The 25,959-nt window shown below is 36.9% G+C and overlaps 1 protein-coding gene across 1 annotated transcript in view; it reads right to left on the minus strand.

The window, feature by feature from the left end:
• FSHR (follicle stimulating hormone receptor) overlaps positions 1 to 25,959 on the minus strand; it is a gene marked incomplete at its 3' end in the record, with an annotated part of 78,130 nt that overhangs the window by 6,188 nt on the left and 45,983 nt on the right. Inside the window, exons 3-8 of the mRNA XM_081331721.1 lie at positions 22,038 to 22,112; positions 20,941 to 21,015; positions 15,718 to 15,789; positions 14,176 to 14,253; positions 6,940 to 7,008; positions 4,862 to 4,936 (exon numbers count right to left, since the gene is read on the minus strand). Of these exons, the coding sequence (XP_081187847.1) occupies positions 4,862 to 4,936; positions 6,940 to 7,008; positions 14,176 to 14,253; positions 15,718 to 15,789; positions 20,941 to 21,015; positions 22,038 to 22,112 (444 nt within the window). The remainder of the gene's footprint in view (positions 1 to 4,861; positions 4,937 to 6,939; positions 7,009 to 14,175; positions 14,254 to 15,717; positions 15,790 to 20,940; positions 21,016 to 22,037; positions 22,113 to 25,959) is intronic.

Consider the following 25,959-nt stretch of genomic DNA (forward strand, 5'->3'; position numbering starts at 1 on the left):
ATTTCATTTGTGTAATAATCTTGCTGCAGTTTTCATATATAAAAATAAAGTTCTTTTCCTCATATTGTTTATTGATAAGTCTCGAAAGAAAAACCTCTGGTTTCAATTCTATATTAATTTTTATTTTTTTCTAAATTACTGTAGGTATTTGAATCCAAAACTTTCTGGTTTTTAAAGTGTCCACCAAGCATGATAAAATGTCCCTTCATTTTGTTTATATTTCTACTATAAACCTGAAATACATGTATGCATTTTAGACATTTTTTCTGGTGACATATAACAAAGATATATCATTTTATAAAAAATTGCTTTAAGTTTTTAATACAATGTAAATTTCAGTGTTTTAACCACATGCAATACTCTCTCACTATTCCAGGTACATTGTGACCAACATTTGTATCCTACTTTAATAGTTTTTCACGTTCTTTTGTTTCAAATCTCAAAAAAAGTTTTATTGAAAATTTAAATGTAGAAATGTAAAGCGTAAAATTTACATTTTAGGAATCACACATTCATCATTTGTTCACAGTTCTAATTCAAATTCAGTCTGAGACTGTTTAAAATGAAAAATTATTTTATCTATCTTAAATCTTTGAAGAAGGAGCTTTGATCCCATGTCTAACTGGTTGGTGATAGGGCTGACTCTATTTGTAGGTTTAAGTAACCAACTCTGGAGATAGATTTTAAGATAGTAGTTAAATGTATTGTTGGATTTTTAACACTGGTAGTAATAATGGTTTGATCATTTTGATTTTCTCTGTAGGTTTCCAATTGTCACAAAGATGCTTTGTGAACATGCAATTCTCCGGAAAACATGTCATAATAGTATGGAGATTATGCTGGAAGCCTTGTGGTCTGCTGTGATTCTCATTATTTATCATGCTCCTGGCATGTAAGCCATTGATGAGAAAACAGTGAAACAGGACACAACACCAGAAAAACCTGTTGTTGAGGGAAGAGGTCTTAGCATTGGTCCTGAGGCAGAATAAAATCCTGTTCCTTCAGACTCTCCCTCTGCAAACTTAGATCCTGCATTAGATTCTCAATATCATGCCCAGAGGGAAGAAGGAAGCTAGAAGGCAAGGACAAGTTGCATGGGGCAACATCTTGAGGAGGATGGTAGCTTGCAATCAGAATTGATAAGTGCCAGCTGCCTCTGGGCAGCGTTTCAAGCATTTAAGGCTCTATCTGTGTGCAGTATGAAGCTGGAACAATTTATCTGTTCATCAGGAAGTTTGTAACTCCAAAGATAGGTGTTGCATTGCTTTTCCTTTGGAAAATTAGACCTTTTTTTGGACAAAACGCTATTAACCATGCAAAATTTATTTCAAATTCCAACAGCTACAAGTTTCCAAGAAAGCAAGATTTCCATTTTGTTTTTATATGGAAAATAATTCAAATAAGTGACTCCTCAACCTCTTGTGTAAATGTGCTATTTATAGTGTACCTGGACAATTAAATCTAATTATGCAGTAAAGAATAGGAGTTTTATTTTTGTTAGTTTTTTTACTGTTTCATAGTAAAAGCCCATCTGCTTGTCATAACACTAGTCTCATACGGTACTCAAATTTTCAAATGTGTCCTCATTCACCACTTTGGAAAATCCTTAGATATTATTTTCTTTTCTGTACAGGTTGCCAATTCTACTTTATGTACGCATTTCATATTTGGATATACAGTTACTGAAGCTCCATTTTTGAAATTAAACAGTTTCTTTGGGAATGAGATGTGAGATGAGATGTGTGTGTGTATGTGTGTGGGGGAGGGGAGTAGGTTATATATTTTCTTTAGGATAATGTTAATGCAATACCTTTATAAGCAGGACCAAATACAAATATGAACTAAAGGATTATCAAATTGATTTCACTGCAATTCAGTTTCATCCAATGGTTTAAATTCAAACATTGAATTATTTTTATGAGAATTATTCTGTTTTATTACCATTGTATTATAGGTGATGAATTGCCTTTTTTGATCCTGGCCAACTTCATGTCTAGACATCTGTCACCTTACATTAAATATATTTTCAATTATAAGAGTGGTTGTTTGCTAGGTAAAAACAGAATTGCCAGAATTGCTCTTGTTTTTTCCCCAGCATAATGAATATCCTTTTATTAAATAGCATGGTTGACTCTCTTAAGTCCTGAATTCTGAATTCAAATAGCAATTAAAATGCTGTATATAAAGTAAGTAAGTAGTAAGAAGGATGTGTTGGAGAATGGCAAAATATACACATGGATAAAAATTCATATAAAAGAATTAGTGCTGCAAAAAAATAAAGATGAGAGAAAAGTATTGTATACTACTTATAAAAAGTAAAAAAAAGATTAAAAGAGACAGAGAAAATGTAGAGTGATTTTGATTGAAATGAAGTTATTTTGGAAATAAGTAAAGATGACTAAAAAAAAACCACCATAAGAGTGAAAGGAATTAAAAATAAAAATGATGAAATGATTTGGGATGAAACTGAAGTGAAGGAATGATAGAAGGTATATTTTAGAGAGTTAGATGGGAATTAAAATTCATAGGTTGAAGAATGAATTTAAAGCAAATGCAAATTTAATACCCATCCAATGATGAAAAGCAAATAATAAATACATGGGAATATGGAAACATTGTAAAATTGCAGATACTGATGTATAACTAGAAAAATGTTAAAACAAATGATGTGGTTTTCTTATGGATTAGGTATACAGTATATTAAACCTGTGTATTCATGCTTGGCCAATTGAAGGAATCTGTTACTGTTCCACTATATAAGTGAATGATACTGTGAATACAAAACCTGCAGAGGGTCTCATGCCTGGGAAGGTATTCAGTGGAATTCTGATTAAAAGGGTAAAAGTAGCAATCAAAATTAAATAAAAATGAGTAGAATAAATTGGCTTTGAAGGTGAAGGTTCATTCCCCGAGCTTGTGGGTTAGTTTCTGAGCATTTCATTATCAGGCTAGGTAACGTATTCAGCAGGGTTTAGGGGATGTCATTGTCAGTGTTGTTCTGTTTATAAGGGGTTTGTGTGGTCAGTAGGTCTTGTGATGGGCCAGGTGTGGGTGTGTCAAGTGAGGGTCTTGAAATAGGTCTTGTGATGGGTCAGGTGATGAGTCATCAGGGGGAGTCTTGTGATGGGGAGGTGACATCAGGTGAGGGTCATTGGGAGGTGAAGTGCTGGTTGGGGAGGGGCTTGTGTGGGATGGTTAAGGGTCAGTGCTGTCTCTGGTTAGCTGTCCGGTTAATTTAGATTCTGAGGGTTTTGTAGGATGGTGGTAGGTCAATGTGTCTGTTGATGGAATTGCCTGAGTGCCAGGCTTCAATGAAAATGAATAAATTGGCTTTATGATGAATTTTGCTCTCCAACAGGTTATTGAAAAAGATCAGAATGTATGGAAATTTATTGTATATACACTATGTTATTTTAGAGTTTGCTATCATAGTACCTATGGCTTCCTGCCCCTTATCTCTTCCTTTTTTGGGGGCGACCCTGAACTATTCCATTGCTTTTGATTTGAGGGATGCTATTACTAATAATAATTATAATCAGAATCATAATAATTCCAAAGTGATAAAGGTGATATGAACCTTTATCATATCAGTGTTGCCTTGAAATGCTATTATCAAATAAATTTGATAATAATATAGCCACCTTGGGTGCAATCCAAGAACAACTGGGATTGACAAAATCACCATCAATTAATTGGAAAACACAGCTTTATTTGGGACAGCTTACATAATGCAGTCATACCTTAAAGACCATCAAACATCCACATCTGCCTATCCCAAGTCCTTGGAAAGGACTTGATAGGTGGACAAAATGCTGAATCCAGTCTGAACATGTGGCTGACTGCCCAATAAAGAATAACATAACAAGATCACATCATTGGTCCATCTATTCATAACATATTACCAATGGTGCTGGAGAATATGGTGCCAAATAGCACACGCACACGCGCACGCTCACACGCACACGCACACACACAAAATTCTGAAACACTTCCCTGGTTTGCCTCTGAATATGGAGTTTCCATTTAGTTTATCTATTATACTCTGTACTGGTTATGTTGAACTGTAGTACTGGGTCCCATTCTGGGCACTGCATCTTCAAAGAGATATAAATAGGCTGGAGCAGCTACCTCCAAGTTAAAGAGCCCAGAGGCCAGATGTTAAAGAAGATGGGCATGTTTATAAAAGTGAATATAAAGGCAGATATAGCAACATTCTACAAATACCTACAAGTCTGTCAGATCAAGACAGAATCAACGGTTGAAAAATAAAGAAGATGATTCAGGTGGAATATTAGTATGATTTTCCTAGCTACACTAGTTTCCTAGTAGTGTAACAGTCTCCTTAGAAAAATGAGACACTGTCTTGGTGGATACTTTTGAAAGAAACTGAATGGCTATCAGCAATGGAGATTCTGCTGGATTCTTGCAATGAGTAGGAGTTTGGACTTAGATGACCTCTAAGATTCCTTCTAATCCCTACAACCTGTAACTCTACTGACTATGAATTCATACTGACTATGAATTTTTCTCAGTCCCTTTTAGATTATCTAAGATGGAATCCATTGTCAGTTCATGAGAAAATACATTCCTTAGTTTTTTATATAGCCAAAGCTCCTTAAATGAATCATAAACTGGGAATTATGTGTTAATTATTTTGTGCTCTTTAGGGGAGCAAAGAATCAAAAATAAATATATAGTGCAGAGCAAGGAGATTCATGCAGTGATGAAATTTAAATGCTTCTTAAATTTCATAAAGCCACATGCATTTTTTAAAATGTGAGCTGTGATGGTACCTTAAAATCTACTTATCTGAGATTATACAAGCAGCAATGGTAAGCATATAACGAGAATTATTACTTACAAATAGCCTGGTCCATGTGCTCCTTGGAAAACTTCATTAGGTAACTTTTCTAGGTTATAATTATCACTCAGATTTCTGTTAGTGAAATAAAAAATAAACAATAATTGTTTAAAGCTAGGCACTTCAAGAAGGGTATCTACACATTCATGTATCTTTAGAAACCTCTCTAATTGCCCACAGACTCTCTGTGACATTTGATAAGGTTGCTTTATGATGACCTTCTGAAAAACATAGGGTCATACAACAACATATTTTCCCAAGAAAAAAAATGAGCTCCATGCAGGTTCACAGGCTTCCTTCAGGAAATACCGTATATACTTGAGTATAAGCCGAATTTTTCAGCCCACTTTTTGGGCTGAAAAATTCCACTTTGGCTTATACTCCAGTCAACAAAAAAACTTACCGAGGACTTGTGCGCGGCCGAGGCTTTGGTGCTTCCGGGATCGCGCGCACCTCTCCCAAGCCACCGCCGTCCGGAGACCTGCCGAAGTTTGGGGAGGTTTGGGGAGGTGCGCGCGCACCTCCCCAAACCTCCCCAAACTTCGGCAGGTCTCCGGACGGCGGCGGCTTGGGAGAGGTGCGCGCGATCCTGGAAGCACCGAAGCCTCGGCCGCGCGCAAGTCCTCAGTAAGCTCCGGGCGGTCACTTGCTTCGCGTCTCCTGAGGGAAGGGGGGGCGACTGGAGCGGGCGTGTTTCCTCACCTGCTGGGCGCCGCGATTTGCCCGGGGAACGCGCGGGCCCCGAATGGCAGCGTGGAGCGAGGAAGCGGACAGCCAGGGCTTCCCCGAGAGCCGCGGCCACACAGGGTATTCCTGTGTATTCAGGCTTGCAAAATGGCGGATCGAGCCTCTGCTGGCGGCAGAGGCTTGCAGAGCGCGGATCCAGCCTCCGCCGGTGGTGGAGGCTTGCAGAACGGCGGATCGGCTTATACTCGAGTCAATAACTTTTTCCAGTTTTTGGGGGTGAAATTGGGGGTCTCGGCTTATACTCGAGTCGGCTTATACTCAAGTATATACGGGTAAATATTGCTGCAATGCTGTGTGTCACTTGGAAATGAATCCATCAGTCCCTATCATAGAGAAAGCTATGCTGGCACGTGTCCTGGGAGAGCTAGAAACAAAGGGGAGATCTTTAACAGTTGCATTTGCTAAATGCCTATTTTGGGACTGACCATTTCAGGACATGACCATGACCATTTTATTTCATGACAATTTCCTTGTGAGAGCAGCAATATATGGTTTCAGAAAGGTTTGAGAACCCTGGTTTATAAGTTTGGAAAATTCTGATTTAATTCCATCCCTTCACTCAACTAATTGCATTGCTTAAATGATTTCATTTAATTTAGATTTCTCCTGGTCGCGTTCACTGGGAATTCTGGTATGGCAGTTTCCCTACAACTGAAGATGCCATCTTGGAGAATGTTCTTTTAAGTCAAAGGTTATTTTACAGGCTACAGTTCCATTCTGAAAACCAAGAGATGGCCTCTCATTTGGATTATTGTCAGCTGATTACAATATTCAGGGATGTAGGTAGCATTTGTATTACTGTGAAATATTTCAAAACTTAAAAATTTTGGGATTTTGTCTTTGGTATCTTACTTATCACTCTCCATTCCAAAGAATATTACTTTCAAATAATTTATTTATTCATAGTTACATGTTTTTCTCATTGGTGCCTTCTAGATGCCTTATGATAGAGTCCTAGATTTAGAAAGCCTGGCACAACCTTTGGGGCATCAAATTAACATGACAGTCCTTCCAGCAGGTATATGGGCTCCATTTCAGATATTGGGCAGAGAGGATATATTTAGTATAAAGCTTTGGTAAAATTCTATTCTTCCTCTCCCTTATGCCACTCACATAGGACAAAAACATTTCCCTGCTCCACATACTGCTACTGTAACCATAGTTTAGAGAACATACTATACTTTTAAACAACGAGAAAGTGAAATGAACGTTGTTTTTTTTGCAGTAACTATTTTACAGGAAATCTTTCAAAATTTCCATATAATGTAACTAATGTAACCTAATCTTGCAATACAATACAATACAATACAACAAAATACAAATATACACACAGCTCAGACAAGATAGTCCCATTGAAGGCATGGTTTTCAATTTCACGTATTCCATTTTTATTCAGTCTTCTGCAAGGAAAAAAAGTTTTTTTTAAAAATCTATAAAAGGCTTTTAGTACAAACACTGTTTTTCAAATAGTTAGATAAAAAGAGTCCTTGGTGGAGCAGTGGGCTAATGCCTCCTTAAGTAACACCAGCTGCCTGCAATTAGTGCAGGTTCGCATCCCACCAGGCTCAAGGTTGACTCAGCCTTCCATCCTTCCGAGGTAGGTAAAATGAGGACCCAGATTGTTGGGGGCAATAAGCTGACTTTGTAATAATGCCGCTTGGGGTGTGTGTGAAAGCCCTAATAAGCAGGCATATACATAGAATGAAGGCTACTGCTAAGCTTGTAAGCCGCCCTGAGTCTTCGGAGAAGGGCGGGATATAAATGGAATTAAAATAAATAAAATAAAAAAATAAATAACAATACATTTTCCTCCAACACAGTTGTATCAACCTGATACATACTTCTAGTCCCCCTCCTCCCTCCCCCTATTCTTAATGAGAAACAAGTTCAAGAAAAAGATTGGGGGATTTCCCACTGAGTAATACCTAGTGGTGGGGATAAACAAGGACCAGCCACTCTCTTTAATGTGTGCTAAAGTACTTAAGAGTGCAGATGAGTGCCTGGGGCAGAGAATGTAGCCTGTCTTTAAAGTCTCCTGTGTGTCAGGTAAGAATCAAAATTGTGCTATTGTGTTTGTGTCCTTCATTCAGGCTGTTCATGAACAGAGATCTAGTGTTCTTCTAATTTAAATGTCTGTACTCTAGACCTGATTTTTAAACAAAAGTTATTGCTCTTTCAAAAGAGCATTAAACTCACGGTAAAAAAAAAAGATCCTGTCCTTCCTCTTTAAAAACAAAACAAAACACTAAACCCATGAATGCAAGAAGTCCATGAAGTGTCTAGTTGGCACTTTTTGAAGCACCAATTAGTTACTACAGCAGATACCATTGCAGAAATTAGGTATCTACTTTTCTCCAGCAGCTCAAGGATAATGGCCATGGAAGGCAATGCCCAGTGCTGGAGTGGAAAGGGCATGACTTCAGCACCTATAATCATCAACTATATATATACAAGGAAGTACTGAAGATCATGAAAGCCAGTTTGGTCTACTGATTAGAAATCTGGTGAGTTCTAATCCAGCATGAAAGCCACCTGGGTTATCTTGGGCCAGTCACTCTCTCTCAATCAACCTCATAGTGTTCTTGTTGTGAAGATAATAGGAAGGAAGAGTATTACATTGTTTGCTGACTTGAGTTCTTTATAAAAAATAATAAAAAGAGGTATAAATTAAAAAAAAAATCATGAAAAAGAGGGTGTCAATGCTAGTTTAAACTGAAATAGCTCAATATGACTTTAGGCTGCCTATGTGGCAGGTTAGAGATGAAATAAAAGCAACATCATGAGGATGTATCCTTTAAAAACTTTTTGTGGGATGTCTCCATGCTATGGTTGGAAGGATGTAGGATTGATTCCTCTGTCTTTTGCAAACTATGAGAGAGATTCTTAATTATTTGCCATTTATTCCTACTTCAAGTTATGTTTTAAGTTAATTTTTTCTGTTTGTATTATTGGATTTCTTTGGTTTTTCTCAATGCAAATTATTTTATTAATTTGGCAAGTAACATTATTAACTTGCAATTCATCAATAAGAAGAATACTAAGTTAAAATTTTCAAATATTTTTCCAAATTTTACCATTTTACCAAATATCAAATGTCTGTGTTCTGTTTAGCACAGTCATCACCATCCACTAACCACGTGTTACATAATACAAAAAGGTTAGTTGCTTGCCAGAATTGTCCTCACATTGTCACAGAGATGGGAGCAAGAAATGGAAACAGGGATAAATGGAGGCAGAATGTATGTTTAAATAATTTATTTATACCTACTCACACTTCCTTATAGTAGAATATGAAGATAGCACTATTGTATGCATTACAGATACAGTATGAATAGGTATAAATGAATGGGCATGCATTGTTCACCAGTTTACCCCTGCTTTCCTCTTTCCTCTCCTTTTCCTGGGGCAAATTTTAAAGATTGTAAACATATTGGAATAGGGGTATGTTCTCTTTATATTTCAGTTACATCATCCACAATAATGGTATACAATGTATACCAATAATCAGTGCTTTTTTCTAAAAAAAAAGGTGCCAGAACTCTCATCTTGGCGGGCGCAGGAGGTGGGGGGGCGGTGCTGCAGTCACAGGTGCAAAGGGTGTTGGCGGTGGGCTCCCCCCCCGGGGCTGGAGCCGGCGCATCTGGTGCTGTGGGAGCAGCAGAGCCCACTCTATATGGCAGGGCTGCGCGGTGCGGGCAGCAGAGGCGGTGCGGGCCAGGCGATGTTTTAATCTTATGATTTTAAATATATATTTTTTTCTATTGTAAGTTTCCCCAAACCTCGCCATGTGGATTGCATACAAATATTATATAATTGGTAAATAAAGGTAGAACATATGTTAAATATACATCAAATGATAATATGCTTCCCTACAAAGTCAATTCTTGCTCAATGACAAACCAAGGAGTTAACTCGGAAAGGCAAGAGGAAAATCTAGAAGAGATCTGTGCAACTTGTACAAGGGAAAAGCCCACACTGATAAATTAAAAATCTTTGTGGTCTGCAAAGGAATGCTGGTGGGCCAATCAATGATTTGGTGACTAGAGGAGCATCTACAGTGTTGGAGTTCATGGTCATGGTAAGCCATGGAGGCACTAGGCAACATGACTTTCAGGGCAGTGGTGGTGATTTTATTACTTAAAAAAAAAAGTCTGTGCTCTGTCCAAGGGTGCTTGGTAGGCTGCATGTACAGGCCTGGTCTAGAATTTATTTTGAAGCATTCAACTATCTAGAGCAGGCATGTCAAACTCATTTTGTTTGAGGCAACTTCTTATAAAAGAATTGCGATTAATTTGTTTTAATAAAATAATTTAAATCAATTTTTCACTTGATTTCAAATTAAATGAATTATATTGGTTGACAATGAGATTTTTAAAATACAATTGCCAAATGCAATAAACTGGTTTTAGGTATATGTTACTGGAAGGAAAAAGCAATCCCTGCTGCGTTACTGATCCCAGAGAAACATTTGCATGTATGAAGATATCCTTAGGGTGCCATAGTTATGGATGAGAAATTTTGGTTGCAAAGTTGGCATTTCTGGATGTAATACAGATATTTTGGACTTATGTTTGTTTCTTTGCATGTTTTATACTTTTAAAAAGGCATATGCTACTGACTACGCTTATGCACATATGTAACATTATCACTGCTTGTCCAAAATTTTACTATACAGATAATACCACCAGAAATTATTTTAGCCTTCTTAATAAATGTTGTTATTGATGTTAAGCTCACCAGGGAAAACATCATATATTGTTATGTATATACTAGGTTAATTATTTAAAGACTGAAGTGCAACATAACTAGATTCTAAATAATCTATTTTTCAAAACACACAACAGTCCAAACAGTAAAAGTAAAGTCCAAATTAAGAATATTTCATTCTTAAGAATTGTTTAGATTCAAAATAGTTTTCAAGAGTGTACAAAAGATACTATTTTTTTCTAGAATCAGCTAAATTAGACATATTACATTGAGAAAAATGTTTCTCATTTCTTTCCTGTTACCTTTGATTTCATTGCAGAGATGTTAACATAAGAAATAGATTATTTTGTTATCTAATTTTACCTTCCAAAAGACAGAAGCAGATGAAAAATGTGAGGTTCTTTCCTGTTGGCTTTTTTGAACTAGCTGTTTTAGATTCTAAAAGTTTAGTTCCTAAAGAAGTAATCCTGTAAATAATTTTTATGTCCTCCTCTGGTGCAGGCTCTTTTATGACTCAAGGACTTCAACTCCCAGAATTCCTGGGCCAGCATGGCTCAGCTTGGAAACCTCTCCCTTTCCCCTCAGCATGGCTGGCTCAGGATTTCTGGGAGTTGAAGTCCACTAGTCATAAAAAAGAGCCAAGATTGCTAGCCCTGCAATAGGCTTAGGAAAGCCAATAAGGGAGCTTTTGTTTTTTTTTTGCAAAAAAAAGGTGCCGGAACACCGTTCTGAGCGTTCTATGAGAAAAAAAGCCCTGCCAATAATGGTATACAATGATAATTAAACTAAACTAGTTTAGTGAGCCCTCTTCTCAGCTAGCTCTTGATCATCTGAATTTAGCATGTTATAATCTCATTCCTCCTTCTGTAACCATTCCTCCATGCAAGCATTTAATATATTAGGATATACTATTTCATTAGATGTGGAATGTGCTAGCAAAATAATAGTAAAACCTGAGGATTCCACCAATGGAATCTCAGAGCCTGCTGCAAATTTGTTCCTCAGGATATAGTGAAGTTAATATGCCTTTCCCTCTCTTTGCTTCTTGCTTAGACCCAATCTACAGTCAGCTATATTTATCATTCCTCCTGCATAATTTGCTTTCATCTCTGCTCTTATTGTGACTTGGCAAGGCTCATTCACACATAACCTAAAGTGGCAGGCCTGAGTGATGGGTTAACAATGAATCATTTAATTAAACTGTCAGAAATCCTTCACACTTGGTCTCTAATCCAGAGCGAAACCTGCCCATTCAAGTGATACACTTATCTAAGGTCCGAGAAGGAGTGTGAAGGTTGATGTGGAAATCAATTATGTTCTTGGTAGGGGAGATTACCCTTTTGACAGTGAAAGGCATGCGCCCTTTGGTGTCACATCTTCAGTACATGTCAGAACCTATCACAGTTTACCAAAAACCCTTCCATAATGCCTTTGGAGATGACAAACCAGAGAAAAAGAGCTTCACTGTCAGGTACCCTGACATTAGCTCTTGTGGCAGTGGAGAGAAGACCTGATCATAAAGTGGACCTCCAAACAACAAACTCCTGTTTTTGAGGGAAAATTCAGATTGAGAAGTCATCCAACAGATAATTACTTCCTGACAGGAAGCTCTCTTGAGGCTGGAATAATGCTTATTGGCAGTTCTTCATTAAGTTAGAGATCAGGGAAAGTGGATCTGCTGCATGTTTTCTTCCTGGGCCTTCTTGCTTAACATCTTTATAAATAATATGGATGAAAGAATACAGAATGCTCATTTAGTCTGCACTATGATAGCTAAAACTATGAACATGGCTTTAGATTGCACTATACTGCCTTTCTAATGTTGGTAGGCAAGTATGAAATTTTGAGATCATATTGATGGCTGCTAGAGAACTTCAATGAGGAGGTTCTAAAGTAAGGTGCACCATTCCCTCTAGTTGCCAGAATTGCTCTTTATTGCTTTCTTTCACTCAGATTTTTGTTTTTTTTTCTTTTCCGGAATAGGAGGCCCTGCTTACACTCAGCTGCAGCCATCCGTTATTTTTATTTTCTAAGACTGTTTATGGGATGTATTTAATTTTGTTTAATTAAAATAACTTTAAAAAATATTTAGGTAGGGCAGGAGAGCTGGATGGTGCCCAGGAAGATATTGCGAGCGTGTGGGAGAAGACCTTTGCCTGGGGTGCTGCTTGTGATGGAATTCAGGAATTCCATTTGAAGCACATTTTTCACCTTTAAAAGAGCAATGAAAAGATATCTCTTTAGCCTAGTCCATCTAATGTAAATAATTTTAGTACTTGCTGTTTTAATTGCCTTATGATTACTTTATTTCCATCTTGTGTTTCTATATTGTTAAATCTACTGAGTGTTCAAAAAATAGACAGTATACTGTATAAAATGAATAAATACATGAAGGAACCAATTAAGATGGAAGCTGAGCTCCAGCATTAGCACTCGATTCATGCCTCTTACAAGTTTTCCAGAAATCTGCAGTTCATAGGATTTCTTGCAGTGAGCCAGGTAAATTGTTAAGGCTTGTTTTTAGAACCAGTTGCAATGCAAATCAGCTTCTTACTACAAACATGGGCCTTTCTTAATATTCCTTCTTTTCATCATGTGCACCTTATTAGACCACACACTTGAATTTTGCCTGCAATCAGCTGCCTTTTGCCTGGTTTTAAGAAGCGCTGCTCACAGCAATACCTTACCAGAACCTTAGAGTTCAGTAGTACAGAATTGAACAGGATCTTGCAGAAGGTCATCATGACCAAATCAGAAGAATCCATTATTTTAGCAGCTTAGAGAACAGTCATAAAGAATCCTCCCCCCACCCACTGTTTTATGCAAGTGGATATAAAACAGAGATAGGAACATGTAACATGTTGGAAAAGAAGGACAGAGAAGTGCCCAAACCACCCAGAATGAACTCTGTTTAACTCTGTTTGGTCAGAAAGCATTGCTGAAGTGGCACAAACAAATGTTGGTTATTCTCATAATGATAACAAGAGAAAGCAGGCATCTGCTTTGCCCTATATATATATATTCAGTTATGCCCAACAGACAAGTGATGAGAAGTGTCAAGGCTGCATGCTGGTTTACTAAAAGACACAATGCAAAAGGTTCCAAGCAGGCAGCATGACATTGTCCTGTGAAGTAGCCAGTGATGATATATTAACATTATGCACAAGTGTATCAAATAATCAGCTGCTCTCCCCATCGTTTAATGAAGGAAGGGAATGTCGGGAGCTGACAGGAAATAAGAAGCCATCCTGCTGACTTTGAGTGGCACTTGAATGATATGAGAGTGCCTTGGCATGTGAAAGGGGGAAGGAATGGGAGCATCATTAATTTTTAAATGTGCTTCATGTTGAGAAAGAGAGCTGGGGGGGCATTGAATGCAAAAGGAGTAAAGCAATTCAATTCTGTCAGCACTGAAGCCTATTTTCACATCCATGAAATTAAATCAGTTGGAAAGGTGTAGTAAATTCAAAGCCTACTATAACATCTGCATTTTTTTAAAAAAAATGTAAGTTAAGCAGTATAAACTTGAGAAAATGAAGACATGGAAAAGGGAGGACTATACAGTATAAGACATGCTTTAAGCAGACACTGGAAATGCCATGAGAAAAGAGATTGAGCTGGATAAATCAGCAACAATGGAAGCAAAGGTGATTTTTAATGCCAATCTGTCCTTATTTGCCAAAGTAAATTGCATGTAATTGTTTCCCTTTCCCTTTCCCCCCCCCAAGATGGTATCATACAAATAAATAGCAGTTCATAAATTTTAATTTTAAAACTTTGGAGATAACGAAAGATCTACCTACATATAGATGGACAAAAAATAAATAACATGTATATGTATAAAATCAGATGTAACTTACATATCAACACGATCAGAACTTAGGCCGAGAAAAGAATTTCTTTCAATTTTGCGAATATTTATGTTGTCTTGAATATCTCTGAGATTAAAAGAAAAGTCAAGGGAAGGGATACAAACATGGATTTTCATACTGTATTGTTAAAATACAAGGCAGATCCTTTAAGATTTTATAGTAGTAAGTACCAAAATAAAAATGAAGTGAGAACATAATTACATAATTGCTGGTGATGACCTATAAAGCCCTAAATGGCATGGGTCCAGATTATCTCAGGGAGCACCTGCTGCCAGCATCAGCCTCCCATTGTCTTGTGCGCTCCCACAGGGAGGGCCTCCTTAGGGTTCCTCCGGTTAGGGAATGCCGGCGGGTGATTCCAAGGGGGAGGACATTTTCTGTGGGCGTTTCGCCGGGACCTGAAAACTTGGTTATTTGATCTTTCTGGCCCGGACTGAGGGGGTTTTAATTTAACTTTAAATTTTAAATTTTAATTTGTTTTAATCGTGGGCTAGTCTTAATTTAATTCTATTTTAATTGTATTTATTTGTATTGTTTAATTCGCCCTGTAAACCACCCTGAGTCCTTCGGGAATAGGGCAGTATATAAAATCAATCAATCAATCAATCATTACAATCAAATCAAAATATATAATATATAAAGTATATAATAAGTACTTTATGTAACAACTAATACTACTTTATTGGTGACCAAATGCTGGTATTTACTAAAGTTCTTTTTCATGGTGGCTGAATCTCCAACCAATGATCACCACACATAATTCTCTCTCTGCTCTGATCACTATCAGCAGAACAGAATTTGAAATTAACAAGGAAAGGTCAAAGTCTGATTTTAAAGAGAGAGAAGTTTGAAGGTAAATCCTATTTTCTTCTGGGAATCTATTCTTGTATAAATGCCAATGGAATGTGGTTTCCATGTGCAAAATGACTTTATTGTCTTCAGTATTATTTTATGAATGAATTCCAGTGGTGTGCATTTACTGCTACAGATATTAGGAGAACAAATTACTCCTTCCCTCTGCAGCTTCTTCTCTTGCCCCCCCCCCCCATCTTGCTCTGGAGAAAGGCTAAGTGCTCTTTGAAGCAGATCTGGGGAAAGGCATGTAGGTACATGTGAAAGAGATGGAGGGAAAGAGTCTCTGCATAACTGGAAGTATGTTCATGTGACGTTGATAAATGTATTTTACTAGAAAGAATTTTATATGGCCAGATTATTTTAATTTGATCTATTGTTTAATTCTGAAGTTATATTCACTCTGAAACTTTTGTAGAGTTTCCAGAAATATGTATTATCCAGTATCAATTTATATTTTCATGTTTGCATTGCAAGTTTAAAATCTGAGATTTTATTCTGTTGAAGATTTGTAAAACCTAAACTGTAATCTGAATTGAATCCATCTTAATTTATGACTCCTATTTCTCTTTGCTTTGCTTCCCCCCACCCTGCTCTCTCTTACACACATACATGCAGGAGCATACATAACGTATGTTCATAAAATTAAAACTGCAAAAAAATCCAGGAAAAACTTACAACACAACTTTCTGCAAAGCGTATACTTGGTTAACAACAGGCAAAAATCTGATGGCAGTGTTCGATATTAACCTAAAAGAAGAGAAATATATAGTCATAATTACTTAAGGGACAAATGAGAGATTCATGAGAAATGCCTTCCCATCATGGGTGCCCTCCAGTTGTGTCACTGCAAGCCAGAATGTTCACTGTTAATCCAATATATTTGCAGGAAAGCAAAAATGATTAAAAACAGTGGGATTTATAATCCCACAGAACCAGAGTGCTAGATTGGAGAAAGCTGTCCCAGGATGATCTTGTGATCTTGTCACTGACATTATTTCTGACTCCAGTAAACAACTTTGTTCAGATATGCTGCATAGTTCTCAGCTACAATATGTGACACTGAAAGGGGAAAAGCAAGTTTTGTCCTCACACTTATGAGGATTCTAAAGGGATTCTGAAATATGAAAAGAAGCATCAAAGAACTTGTGCTGCAGAAGAACTAATGAGTTTGTGGAGTAAGTCACATATCCAACACCAGGGACAACTAGTTCCATTCCAAAGTCAGCCTTCAAATCAGTATCATAATGTTCTGCAGTGTTTCAATCTTTCTGGTTATTCACAGTCTAATAACGGTTTATTATCTGACTTATTTAATATCCTCACAACATTTGCTTGAGAGCAAAACAGCATGCAAAGGAAGGCTTTTAAGCACTACAGCCAAGAGCCTGTGAATACTGATGACATTTTGCTCTTTGCATCTCAGAAGGAGAAGTGACAAATCTTGTCTTACTCAGTATGCCAGAATGCGGCTTGGCTGACTGACTTCCTGAGAATGGCTATCCAATAGATAAGTTGCTTGTGTTTCTCTTAGTTTTTTCAGGTAGTGGACATAGGGCATTTTTTTCCTGAGAGAATAGAGCATACAGTTATTAGGTCTGAACAGTGTTTTATGCAAGCAATTATATTTATTTGTAAAGTAAACAATTCAAAATAAAATTCTTAGCAATGACATGGATAGATTTTTCTCCAGGATTATGGTTCTCTAGCTTACATGTTTCAGAGATGTGAATGTATGTTTTTACAACACTGTGTTATATGGTCATGTTTCAGCAAGGGAATGTTTTTGAATCTGAAGTGGAGCAAAAGGGAACACGTTTACTGCAGCATGAATTGTCAGGCTTGAACCCCTGCCAATGCTTCTCCCCTGGTGCTAGGACCTTGCCAGTTCTTCAACCCCTATAGATGTACAGTTATAAACTAAACCCAACATGAATTTCAGTGCCAAGGAAATCCCATTCCCTTTCAAATTTGAACTATATATAGGTTCACATTTGTTTAAGTCTATTAAGAGTAAAAATGTGTAGATGGGATTATAGTCATTAGAGTTGGTTGGTTTGTAACTAAAGCAGCATATAAGCCTGAACAAGCAAGCAAGCAAGCAAGCAAATAAATAAATACAGTCTATGAACAATATGATGTTTTCAAATACTGCTCTGTAAAATATTTCCTGCAAATATTTTTAAATCACCTCCTGAATTGTATTTGTTCTAATTGTAGTATACATTTTCTTAATCTTTTCCTAATAAACATACATTTATATCCCACTTTCCACTATGTATACTTTTTGTACATACACTTTTAAGCTATCCAAGGTATGCTTTTCTTCATGCAGCTTTCTTAAATGTTCATTCCAATGAAAGAAACATTCGGATCTAACCTAGCCAACTCAGCACATTGTGTTTTTATCTGTTCTGGAAGATTCCATGTTGGTATCTTCTGCCATTGAACTTGAAAAATGGAATTTATGATGGATTTCTTTCCCATCCCTTGAAATGACAGAACATTCTAGAATCCAGATTATAAATGAACAGCAACTCTGGAAACAAAAGAACCCAACAGTGCGATCTAATAAGCCAAAACATTTGCAGATAATAGTTCCCCTTACTCTTTCCTTTTAATGAAGTTTATATCTACAGTATTGAAAAGGGCAACAAGTTACCATTTGGAAACAGATTGTCCATTTGGCCTGTGCTGGAAAGGAGCAATTAACAATTTTATGTTCTGTTTGAAAAATCTTTGGAAACAAGTCAAGGGCACACTTTCCTTAAAAAAAGCAGGAGGGATGGAGAAACAATGAATGAAAGGCCTTAACAAATATAATTGGACCCTAATCATTTTTGTTCTTTTTGTAACTGCATAAACTAGTTATTAACCAGCATTTTAGTTTTAAATACTTTATTAATCTATATGGATGCCTGATTATGATTTTAAAGTTAGTAGAAAGTTTAAATATTAACATGTGGAAGAGGAACGCAAAGTAATTGCAATTTCATTTTCCCAATTGAAACATATATTAATAGAAATAAATGTGATATGAAGCTAAATTCTGTGTGTGTTTACTCAGAAGTTACTCCTGTAGTTCAGAAGTATATATAATAGTGCAAGCCTTCTCTTCTAAATGGTGATGTCAATAGTATTATTTGCCCAGAAATCATGCCATGTGAAAGGGTAAACCTAGTTTCCTAATTGTGTATGACTCAATACATGTAGTCTTCAACTTACAACCACAACTGAACCCAACATTTGTGTTGCTAAGTGAGTCAGTTGCTAAATGAATTTTGCCCCAGTTTATGACCTTTCTTGCCCCAGTTGTTAAGGGAATCAGTGCAGTTATTAATTCAGTAACACAGTTGTTAAATGAATCTGGCTTTCCCATTGACTTTGCTTGTCAGAAGGTCACAAAAGGTGATCACTTGACCTTGGGACACTGCAACCATCTTAAATATGAGCCAGTTGCCAAGTGTTTGAATTTTAATCATGTGACCACAGAGATGTTGCAAAGGTCATAAGAGTGAAAAACATGACTTAACATAGACTGTATTTCTTTATTTGTTTGCTTCCTTGTTCAAACTTATATGCTGCTTTAGTTACAAGCCAACCAACTCTAATAAATATGTCACTTTTTTCAGTGTTATTGTAACTTTGAATGGTCACTAAATGAACTGTTGTAAGTTGAGGACTTACCTGTATATAGAGCTGGTTATGATTTATCAGTACCAAGTAGATAAAATGTTACTACTGTGTTTCCCCGTAAATAAGGCCCAGCCAGAAAAGAAACCCCAGCATGATTTTTCAGGATACTCGTAATATAAGCCCCACCCTAACAATAAGCCCCAGTTAAGATTGTCAGCCAGACAGATGCATTTAATACTGTATTTCCCTGAAAATAAGACTTAACCAGAAAATAAGCCCTAATGCATCTTTTGGAGCAAAAATTAATATAAGACCTGGTCTTATTTTGGGGGAAACATGGTATTAAAACTACTTGTTTAACAAGGATTCAAAATTATAATGGCATGGGCAAAAGTAACTTATAACCTGTCTTTGAAGTTAAGATTCACCACCCCCACAGTCATGTCATCACTGTGCAGTCGACTTGTATTTATGATAGTTGCAGTGTCTTGTGGTCATATGATCACGATTTGCAACTTTCGTGGCCAAAGCAAAGTCAGCTGGGGAAGCTGGATTTGCTTAATGACTACATAAGTCCCTTAACAACTGTGCAATTTGCTTAATAACTGCAGTGAAAATGTCCATAAAATCAGGTCCAGCTTAATGACCACATCACATAGCAACCGAAATCCCAATCCCAACTGTAGTCGTAAGTCAAGAACCACTTGTACTGCAACCTTTAGAAGAAAGTTATTGTATGACTGCAGGAAGCAATAAGCAAATAATCCCATTTTCTTGACACCTTTCCTCATCACATGAAAAGTCTAAATATTGTGATGCCTGAAAGAAATGGAAAATTAAATTTACACTGCTATCTGCAGCTCTGTCCCTTTTCTTTATTCATTAAGTTTTTAAAAGCCACTCAAGTTTTCTCAGTGGAGTGTGTAATGCTGTGATGAAGCGCTGAGATTCTTTTGCCTTTCCATTATATCTCATCAGCTGATCAGTGTGAAATAAAGCTGGGAAAGAACTGGTCTGGCATGGCATTTGTGAATACATTGCAGTGCCAAAAATAATTAAAAAAGAAACACAATACAAATTGCTGCATTTGTCTCTGGTAGAGACCATAGTTTTTTAGGAATTCAAATAAGGAATGGCAGCATAGTACCGAATGTGTCACAATTCCCTAAACCAGGGGTCGGCAACCTCGGCTCTTTTATGACTCGTGGACTTCAACTCCCAGAATTCCTGAGCCAGCATAGCTGGCTCAGGAATTCTGGGAGTTGAAGTCCACGAGTCATAAAAGAGCCGAGGTTGCCGACCCCTGCCCTAAACCAAACTGAGCCTAACCTCTTGTGTCTCCATCACAACTTAAGGCAGGGGTTAAAAAAAAGGCCTTTAGTCATGAAAAGTGTAACAATAACAGCAAAAAAGGCCATTATATCTTTAAGCTTGTTTCTTCTACCATAAGGATGTGAAGTCCTTTTTTCCTATCATTAACATTTGCCTGTTTCCGAGTTTAATACAATATAGATATATTCAAAGAATATATGAGCTACTTGGGAAAAAGAGGGCAGCTGTTGTAAGCAGTGCTGCATGAATGGATTTTTGATGTACATGGAAAGTTCTAATTCCTATTCCAATATCTGACCATATCCACAGAGTGGTAAGAAGATAGTAAAGGGAAGAGCTGCTAGACTTTTCCCTGTTGAATATCCCTTCACTGCAAATATCTGTCCAAACAGAAGGGCACTATGGCTTCAATTAAGTCAATGGATTACATTTAGAAACAAACCCTCTTAGAACCAGAATGCTCTTCTGGATCATTATGTGGATTATTATGGCAGCAAAGGGAAGAGCAGAATTGCCCGTTGCTCCTTAAACATAACAGAATTAGAGATATATTTCTGATAGTGACTTGCAGTTCTTTGAATTACATAGTTTATTATATACTTTTTCTCAGAAGGCTTTTGAAGCTCATAACATGTTTCATATATGGAAATGGGAGAAAGAAGAAACTGCCACACTTATCAAGCAACAATTCCATTTTATTCCCACAGTTACATTCTATAAACACTAAAAAATATAGCAATAAATGCATAAGCATAAGCAAAAACCTGAAATAAAATAATGTTGCCATCATCAAAACTTTCACCACAGGAGCAGTTGCATTAATTACATGAAAGAAATTGACTGGATGGTTATTGTGTAGACAAAACAAAATAAAAAGAATACTGTATGTAAAAATAACTTGATTTGAAACAGTTACATAAATAACAAACTTACAAATATCTGAGACTGGGAAGTTTCTGGAATGCATTTCTATCAATATACACAAGACTGTTTGCTTTCTCAATCCTTCTGTAGGGAAAAAAGAAATACGTCCATAAGAATATGTATTGTAAAGATTTAAGTCTTGCTGTTTGATAGTAAATAGAATGGGTAATCAGTATTTATCTATTAAGCTGTATGTAACTTGTCAAATATAAAATTTCACTATGATATCAAGTTATATGTTTATAGAAAGACACCACCATCTCTTGAGGACCATTACCCTACCCTACTTTTCTGATGTCAGTGTAATCAATGTATACATCTGCATATGATAACTGTAGCCCTACATACAAGCTTATTGTGAATCAATTGTTAGATGCTTACTATCATACTATCTCTCTATTGATCTGTTCTTACCAAAGACTAACTTATCACATGATAAGTTAGTCTTTTGATAAGAACAGATCAATAGAGAGATTCTGTGATAGTATGAATTATGAATGTCAATTTATCACTAATATATTATCACATGACAAGTTAGTCATAAATTGACTTTATGAATTTGATTTCAGCCAGAGCTTATCTTGGAAACTTACCTGTTCAAGGATTATGATCCATCTGGCAATTCCTTCCTTTACTCCAAATGCATCATTCCTTGCAACTCATTGAGTAAATCAGGGCTTTAATATTTGCCTTTTGAAACTGTTTATTGTCTTAGATTATTATTTGAAGCTTCTCCAAAGTGCCACCATTTTCAATATCAGGCAAGCAGGAAAAAAGAGGCAGCCTTTTCAGTGATGATACTACATCTTCATAATACCCTCCACAGGAATAGTTGGTGAGTGATTTTACTCAGTCTAGAAGTGAAGAAATGGCAGCCAAGGGCTAATTTCTATTTTTGTAATAAAAATATTAGTGCATTTTTTCAGGCTCCAAGGGAAAGGTAGTCATGGTACTATGCCTCTAAGCTCATGGTAGTCACCAATGGTGGGATAGAAATAGACTGTTGTCCTTTTTCTTTTGATAAATATAAATAACATTTATATCATTTCATCAATTAGTTCATCACATTTTTATGAGATTTTCTTTCAATTCCATTTATTACTTACATTTCATAAAGCTTGGGCAGGTGTGAGAAAACATCTGATTCTATAGTTTCCAGGGCATCATTTTGAGAGATCTCTCTGTCAAGAAAATGGAAATAAAAGTTTATATTGCCTTGCTAATGACTGGAAATGTTAATAGGGCAAATACTGTTTGTATGAAAACAAATAATTCAAAAATTTGATAATTTAAAAGAATTAAATAGCTGTAAACTGGAGTCAGTTAAAACACACTATTGCTTTCAAAATTAAATCATATCTCTAAACTGTTCTCTACAAATGAGACATAATCTTCTCAATTTAAAGGTTAATGTTTGGAAGAAAGAATCTTGTTTTCTTTTCAGATAAATATAGTACTGTACTTGGAATCAACCATCACACCAAGAAAGACTTGCTTAAAAATCGTTTTTGATTTTCAGGAGTTTGTGTATGCCTTCACCAATTCTATTGACATGACTGCCTGGAAACTAAAGTAATACAGGTCATTCTGCTGTCCATGTACCCTCACTTCTTCATATTGGCATTAATGTCATAAGTAACAACTCTGCAAGAATGTGCAATATCACAGCAATAAACATGTTTATTTAATTATGGTTGGCTGAGTAATAGATGTTGGCTGGCTATGTTTATCCAATATATATAGCCATAGATACACAAACTGCTGTCAAGCAAACCAGGCTGCTGTATGTCTTAGCAAGATATATTAATGAGGGGGTTTTTGATGCTCTCTGAGCTTGGTTGTTTTCTTCCAACCATGAGCTTAAATATTTTCCTTAATTGATATGAAGTATTAACCTTATCTGCATACCTACATACTGTAGGTGTTAGTCTAACTGGACTCAGTGTGGGTTTGGCAATAGTGGGATTTACTTTAGAGATCTTTGTATGTTAAAGGGAATAAAAATAAGGAATCATTTAACATTTCTTTTCTAAAAAATTTAATCATGATTTTCAAGGCTAACATCTTAATAAAAGTTCAATGTATATACGGTAAACTAGTAGAAATAAGATTAAATAATAAATATCTAATTAAAAATAACAAAAATAATCCACAATCTTCTACTTCTTTTCATCAGATATAGATTTATTTTCTTGAACGTTATACCTTTAATTTATTTGGATTACTATTTCTTGCTCCTTTCTGTGCTCTGCATAATATACTTAACTTGAGAAGGTATAGCTATGTATATATGTATATATCTACATACAGTAAAACCCAGATTTTCTGTACTTCCATTGAGCAGACTCCAGATCAATCGTCAAAATTTTATTTTGGAGTTTATTTTATTTATTTTATTTTATTGAATTTATATACCGCCCTTTCCCGAAGGACTCAGGGCGGTTTACAGGGTACTTAAAACATTGATACAAAAATTAAAAACAATTAAAAAGATTAAATTTAATCCCTGAAAAAAATATAAAAAACCCCAATTAAAAAACTCTCAGCCTGGGCTGGAAAGCTCGAAGAGCCAGGTCTTCAGGTCCCGGCGAAATGAACGAAGGTCGGGGGCGGTCCTAAGCTCTGCGGGCAGCTGGTTCCAGAGGGCAGGCACACCCACAGAGAAGGCCCTCCCCCTGGGTGTTACCCACCGGCAATCTTTAACCGGCGGCACCCTGAGAAGGCCCTCCCTGTGGGAGCGCACTGGAAGAAGGGAACTTGATGCCGGCAGCAGGTGTTCCCTCAGATATCCCGGACCCAAGCCATTTAGGGCTTTATAGGTCATCACCAGCACCTTGAATCTCACCCGGAGGGCAACCGGAAGCCAATGCAGCTCACGGAGTAGAGGTGTTACATGGGAATATCGGGAAACCCCCATCACAACTTGCGTGGTTGCATTTTGCACCAGCTGAAGCCTCCAAGTGGTCCTCAAGGGCAGCCCCATGTAGAGAGCGTTGCAGTAGTCTAAATGGGAGGTCATGAGCGCATGAGTGACTGTGCGTAGAGCATCTCGGTCCAGATAGGGTCGCAATTGGCGCACCAGGCAAACCTGGGCAAAAGCCCCCCTGGTTACGGCTCCTATGTGATCTTCAAAATTGAGCCGTGAATCCAGGAGGATGCCCAGGTTGTGAGCCCTATCAATGGGGGGTAACACCTCACCCCCATCATTAAAGATGGAATAGTCTGGTTAACCCGAGATGTCGGTATGCACAGCCACTCAATCTTGGCAGGATTGAGACGAAGCCTGTTTCTCCCCATCCAGACCCGGACCGCCTCCAGGCAACGGGACATCATGGCGAGGGCATCACTGGGTTGGTTTGGGGTGGAGAAAAAGTTGGGTATCATCAGCATACTGATGATACCCCACCCCGAAACCCCAAATGATCTCACCCAGCGGTTTCATATAGATGTTGAACAGGAGGGGAGAGAGAACTGACCCCTGAGGGACTCCACAAACGAGAGGCCTCAGGGCGGATCTCTGCTCTCCCATCAACACTGACTGCGAGATACCATGGTCGATGGTATCAAAAGCCGCTGAGAGATCTAATAGGACTAGGATAGAGGAACAACCCCTGTCCTGAGCCCGCCAGAGATCCATTCTTTCCAAATTTTCTAGCTTTTTTACATATTCACCAAGCATGATAGCATGTCCTTTCTTGTTGTTTACATTTCCAATGTGTACTTGAAATGATTTTATACATCATAGACAGTTTCTCTTGTGACTTTTTATTTATTATTAAATTTATACCACTCATCTTGCTGAGTCTATGAAGTATAGATATATATTTGTACATCTTTTTTTTTTTAAAAAAAACCTCTTTAAGATTATAACATAGTATAAATTCCAGTCCTTTCAATCATATATTTTCTCATTTTTTCATTTATAAATTATCATACATTCTTTCACCTGGTTCTTTTAAACTTCAGTAGAAATTATGAGCATCATCATTCTAGCCATTGTCTACCCATAAAATATAAATACATCTCCAATTTAACTTTACAACAGAAAAACTCTCAGAAAATAAAAATAGAGAGTGAGCAGAAAAAACAGACAACTGAATATGAGACAGAGGAGAGAGATTTCAAGATGGAACTTAACAATAGAAGGAAATATGACTTAACTCAGATGGAAAAAAACTTACAGGAAACACTGAACATGGAAAAGATAACCCATACTCTAAGACAGGGGTCTTCAAACTCGGCCCTTTTATGACTCATGGACTTCAACTCCCAGAATTCCTCAGCCAGACATGCTAGCTGAGGAATTCTGGGAGTTGAAGTCCATGAGTCATAAAAGGGCCGAGTTTGAAGACCCCTGCTCTAAGATCACAAAATAAGTTTGAGGCTGGCCCCCACCCTTTTGGCCTTCTGGATGAGGGTTAAAACCTGGCTCTGTCATCTGGCATGGGGATCCAAGGGCAATATGCAACCCTGTGGTAGTTGATGAGTTAGGCCATTCCCTCTGTCTTTTTAACTCCATCCTTTTAACTCTTTTTAATGTAGTCTTTTAATTTGGGGGTTTTTTTGTATAGATTTTATAGATTTAAAAAAAATCTATAAGCCAAGATTCACTTCAATAGTGATAGTGATAGTGTATAAATGTGTTAAATAAATAAATCCATTTCAAATTCAGTCTTACAATGTTCAGAACCATAAACTCTTTTGTCTCCTTTAAAACTTTCTAATAACTGTAAATAAGGAAACCATTGGCAACTATGTTCCTCTGCCACAGGTTTTTCTCTTGATTTTATTTTGTATTCCTTGTAACAAAATTCTAGTATCTCACAATAAGTTACCCATTTGTATTTGCCTATTTTCCTTGCCTTTAAAATGTTTCTTGTGCCAAGAACCACAAAGTTTTTGTTTTGAGTACAACCTGGATTTGTACTTATTCCATATTGTGGAATGTGGCATGTTTATGTGATGTAATAGAATGCATGGATAACCTTGAGGAAAGAGTGAAGCAATATGGCTTAGAAAACTATCAGA

This window comes from Vipera berus (genome assembly GCF_964194415.1).
Source record: "Vipera berus genome assembly, chromosome: 1".
Lineage (NCBI taxonomy): Eukaryota > Metazoa > Chordata > Lepidosauria > Squamata > Viperidae > Vipera > Vipera berus.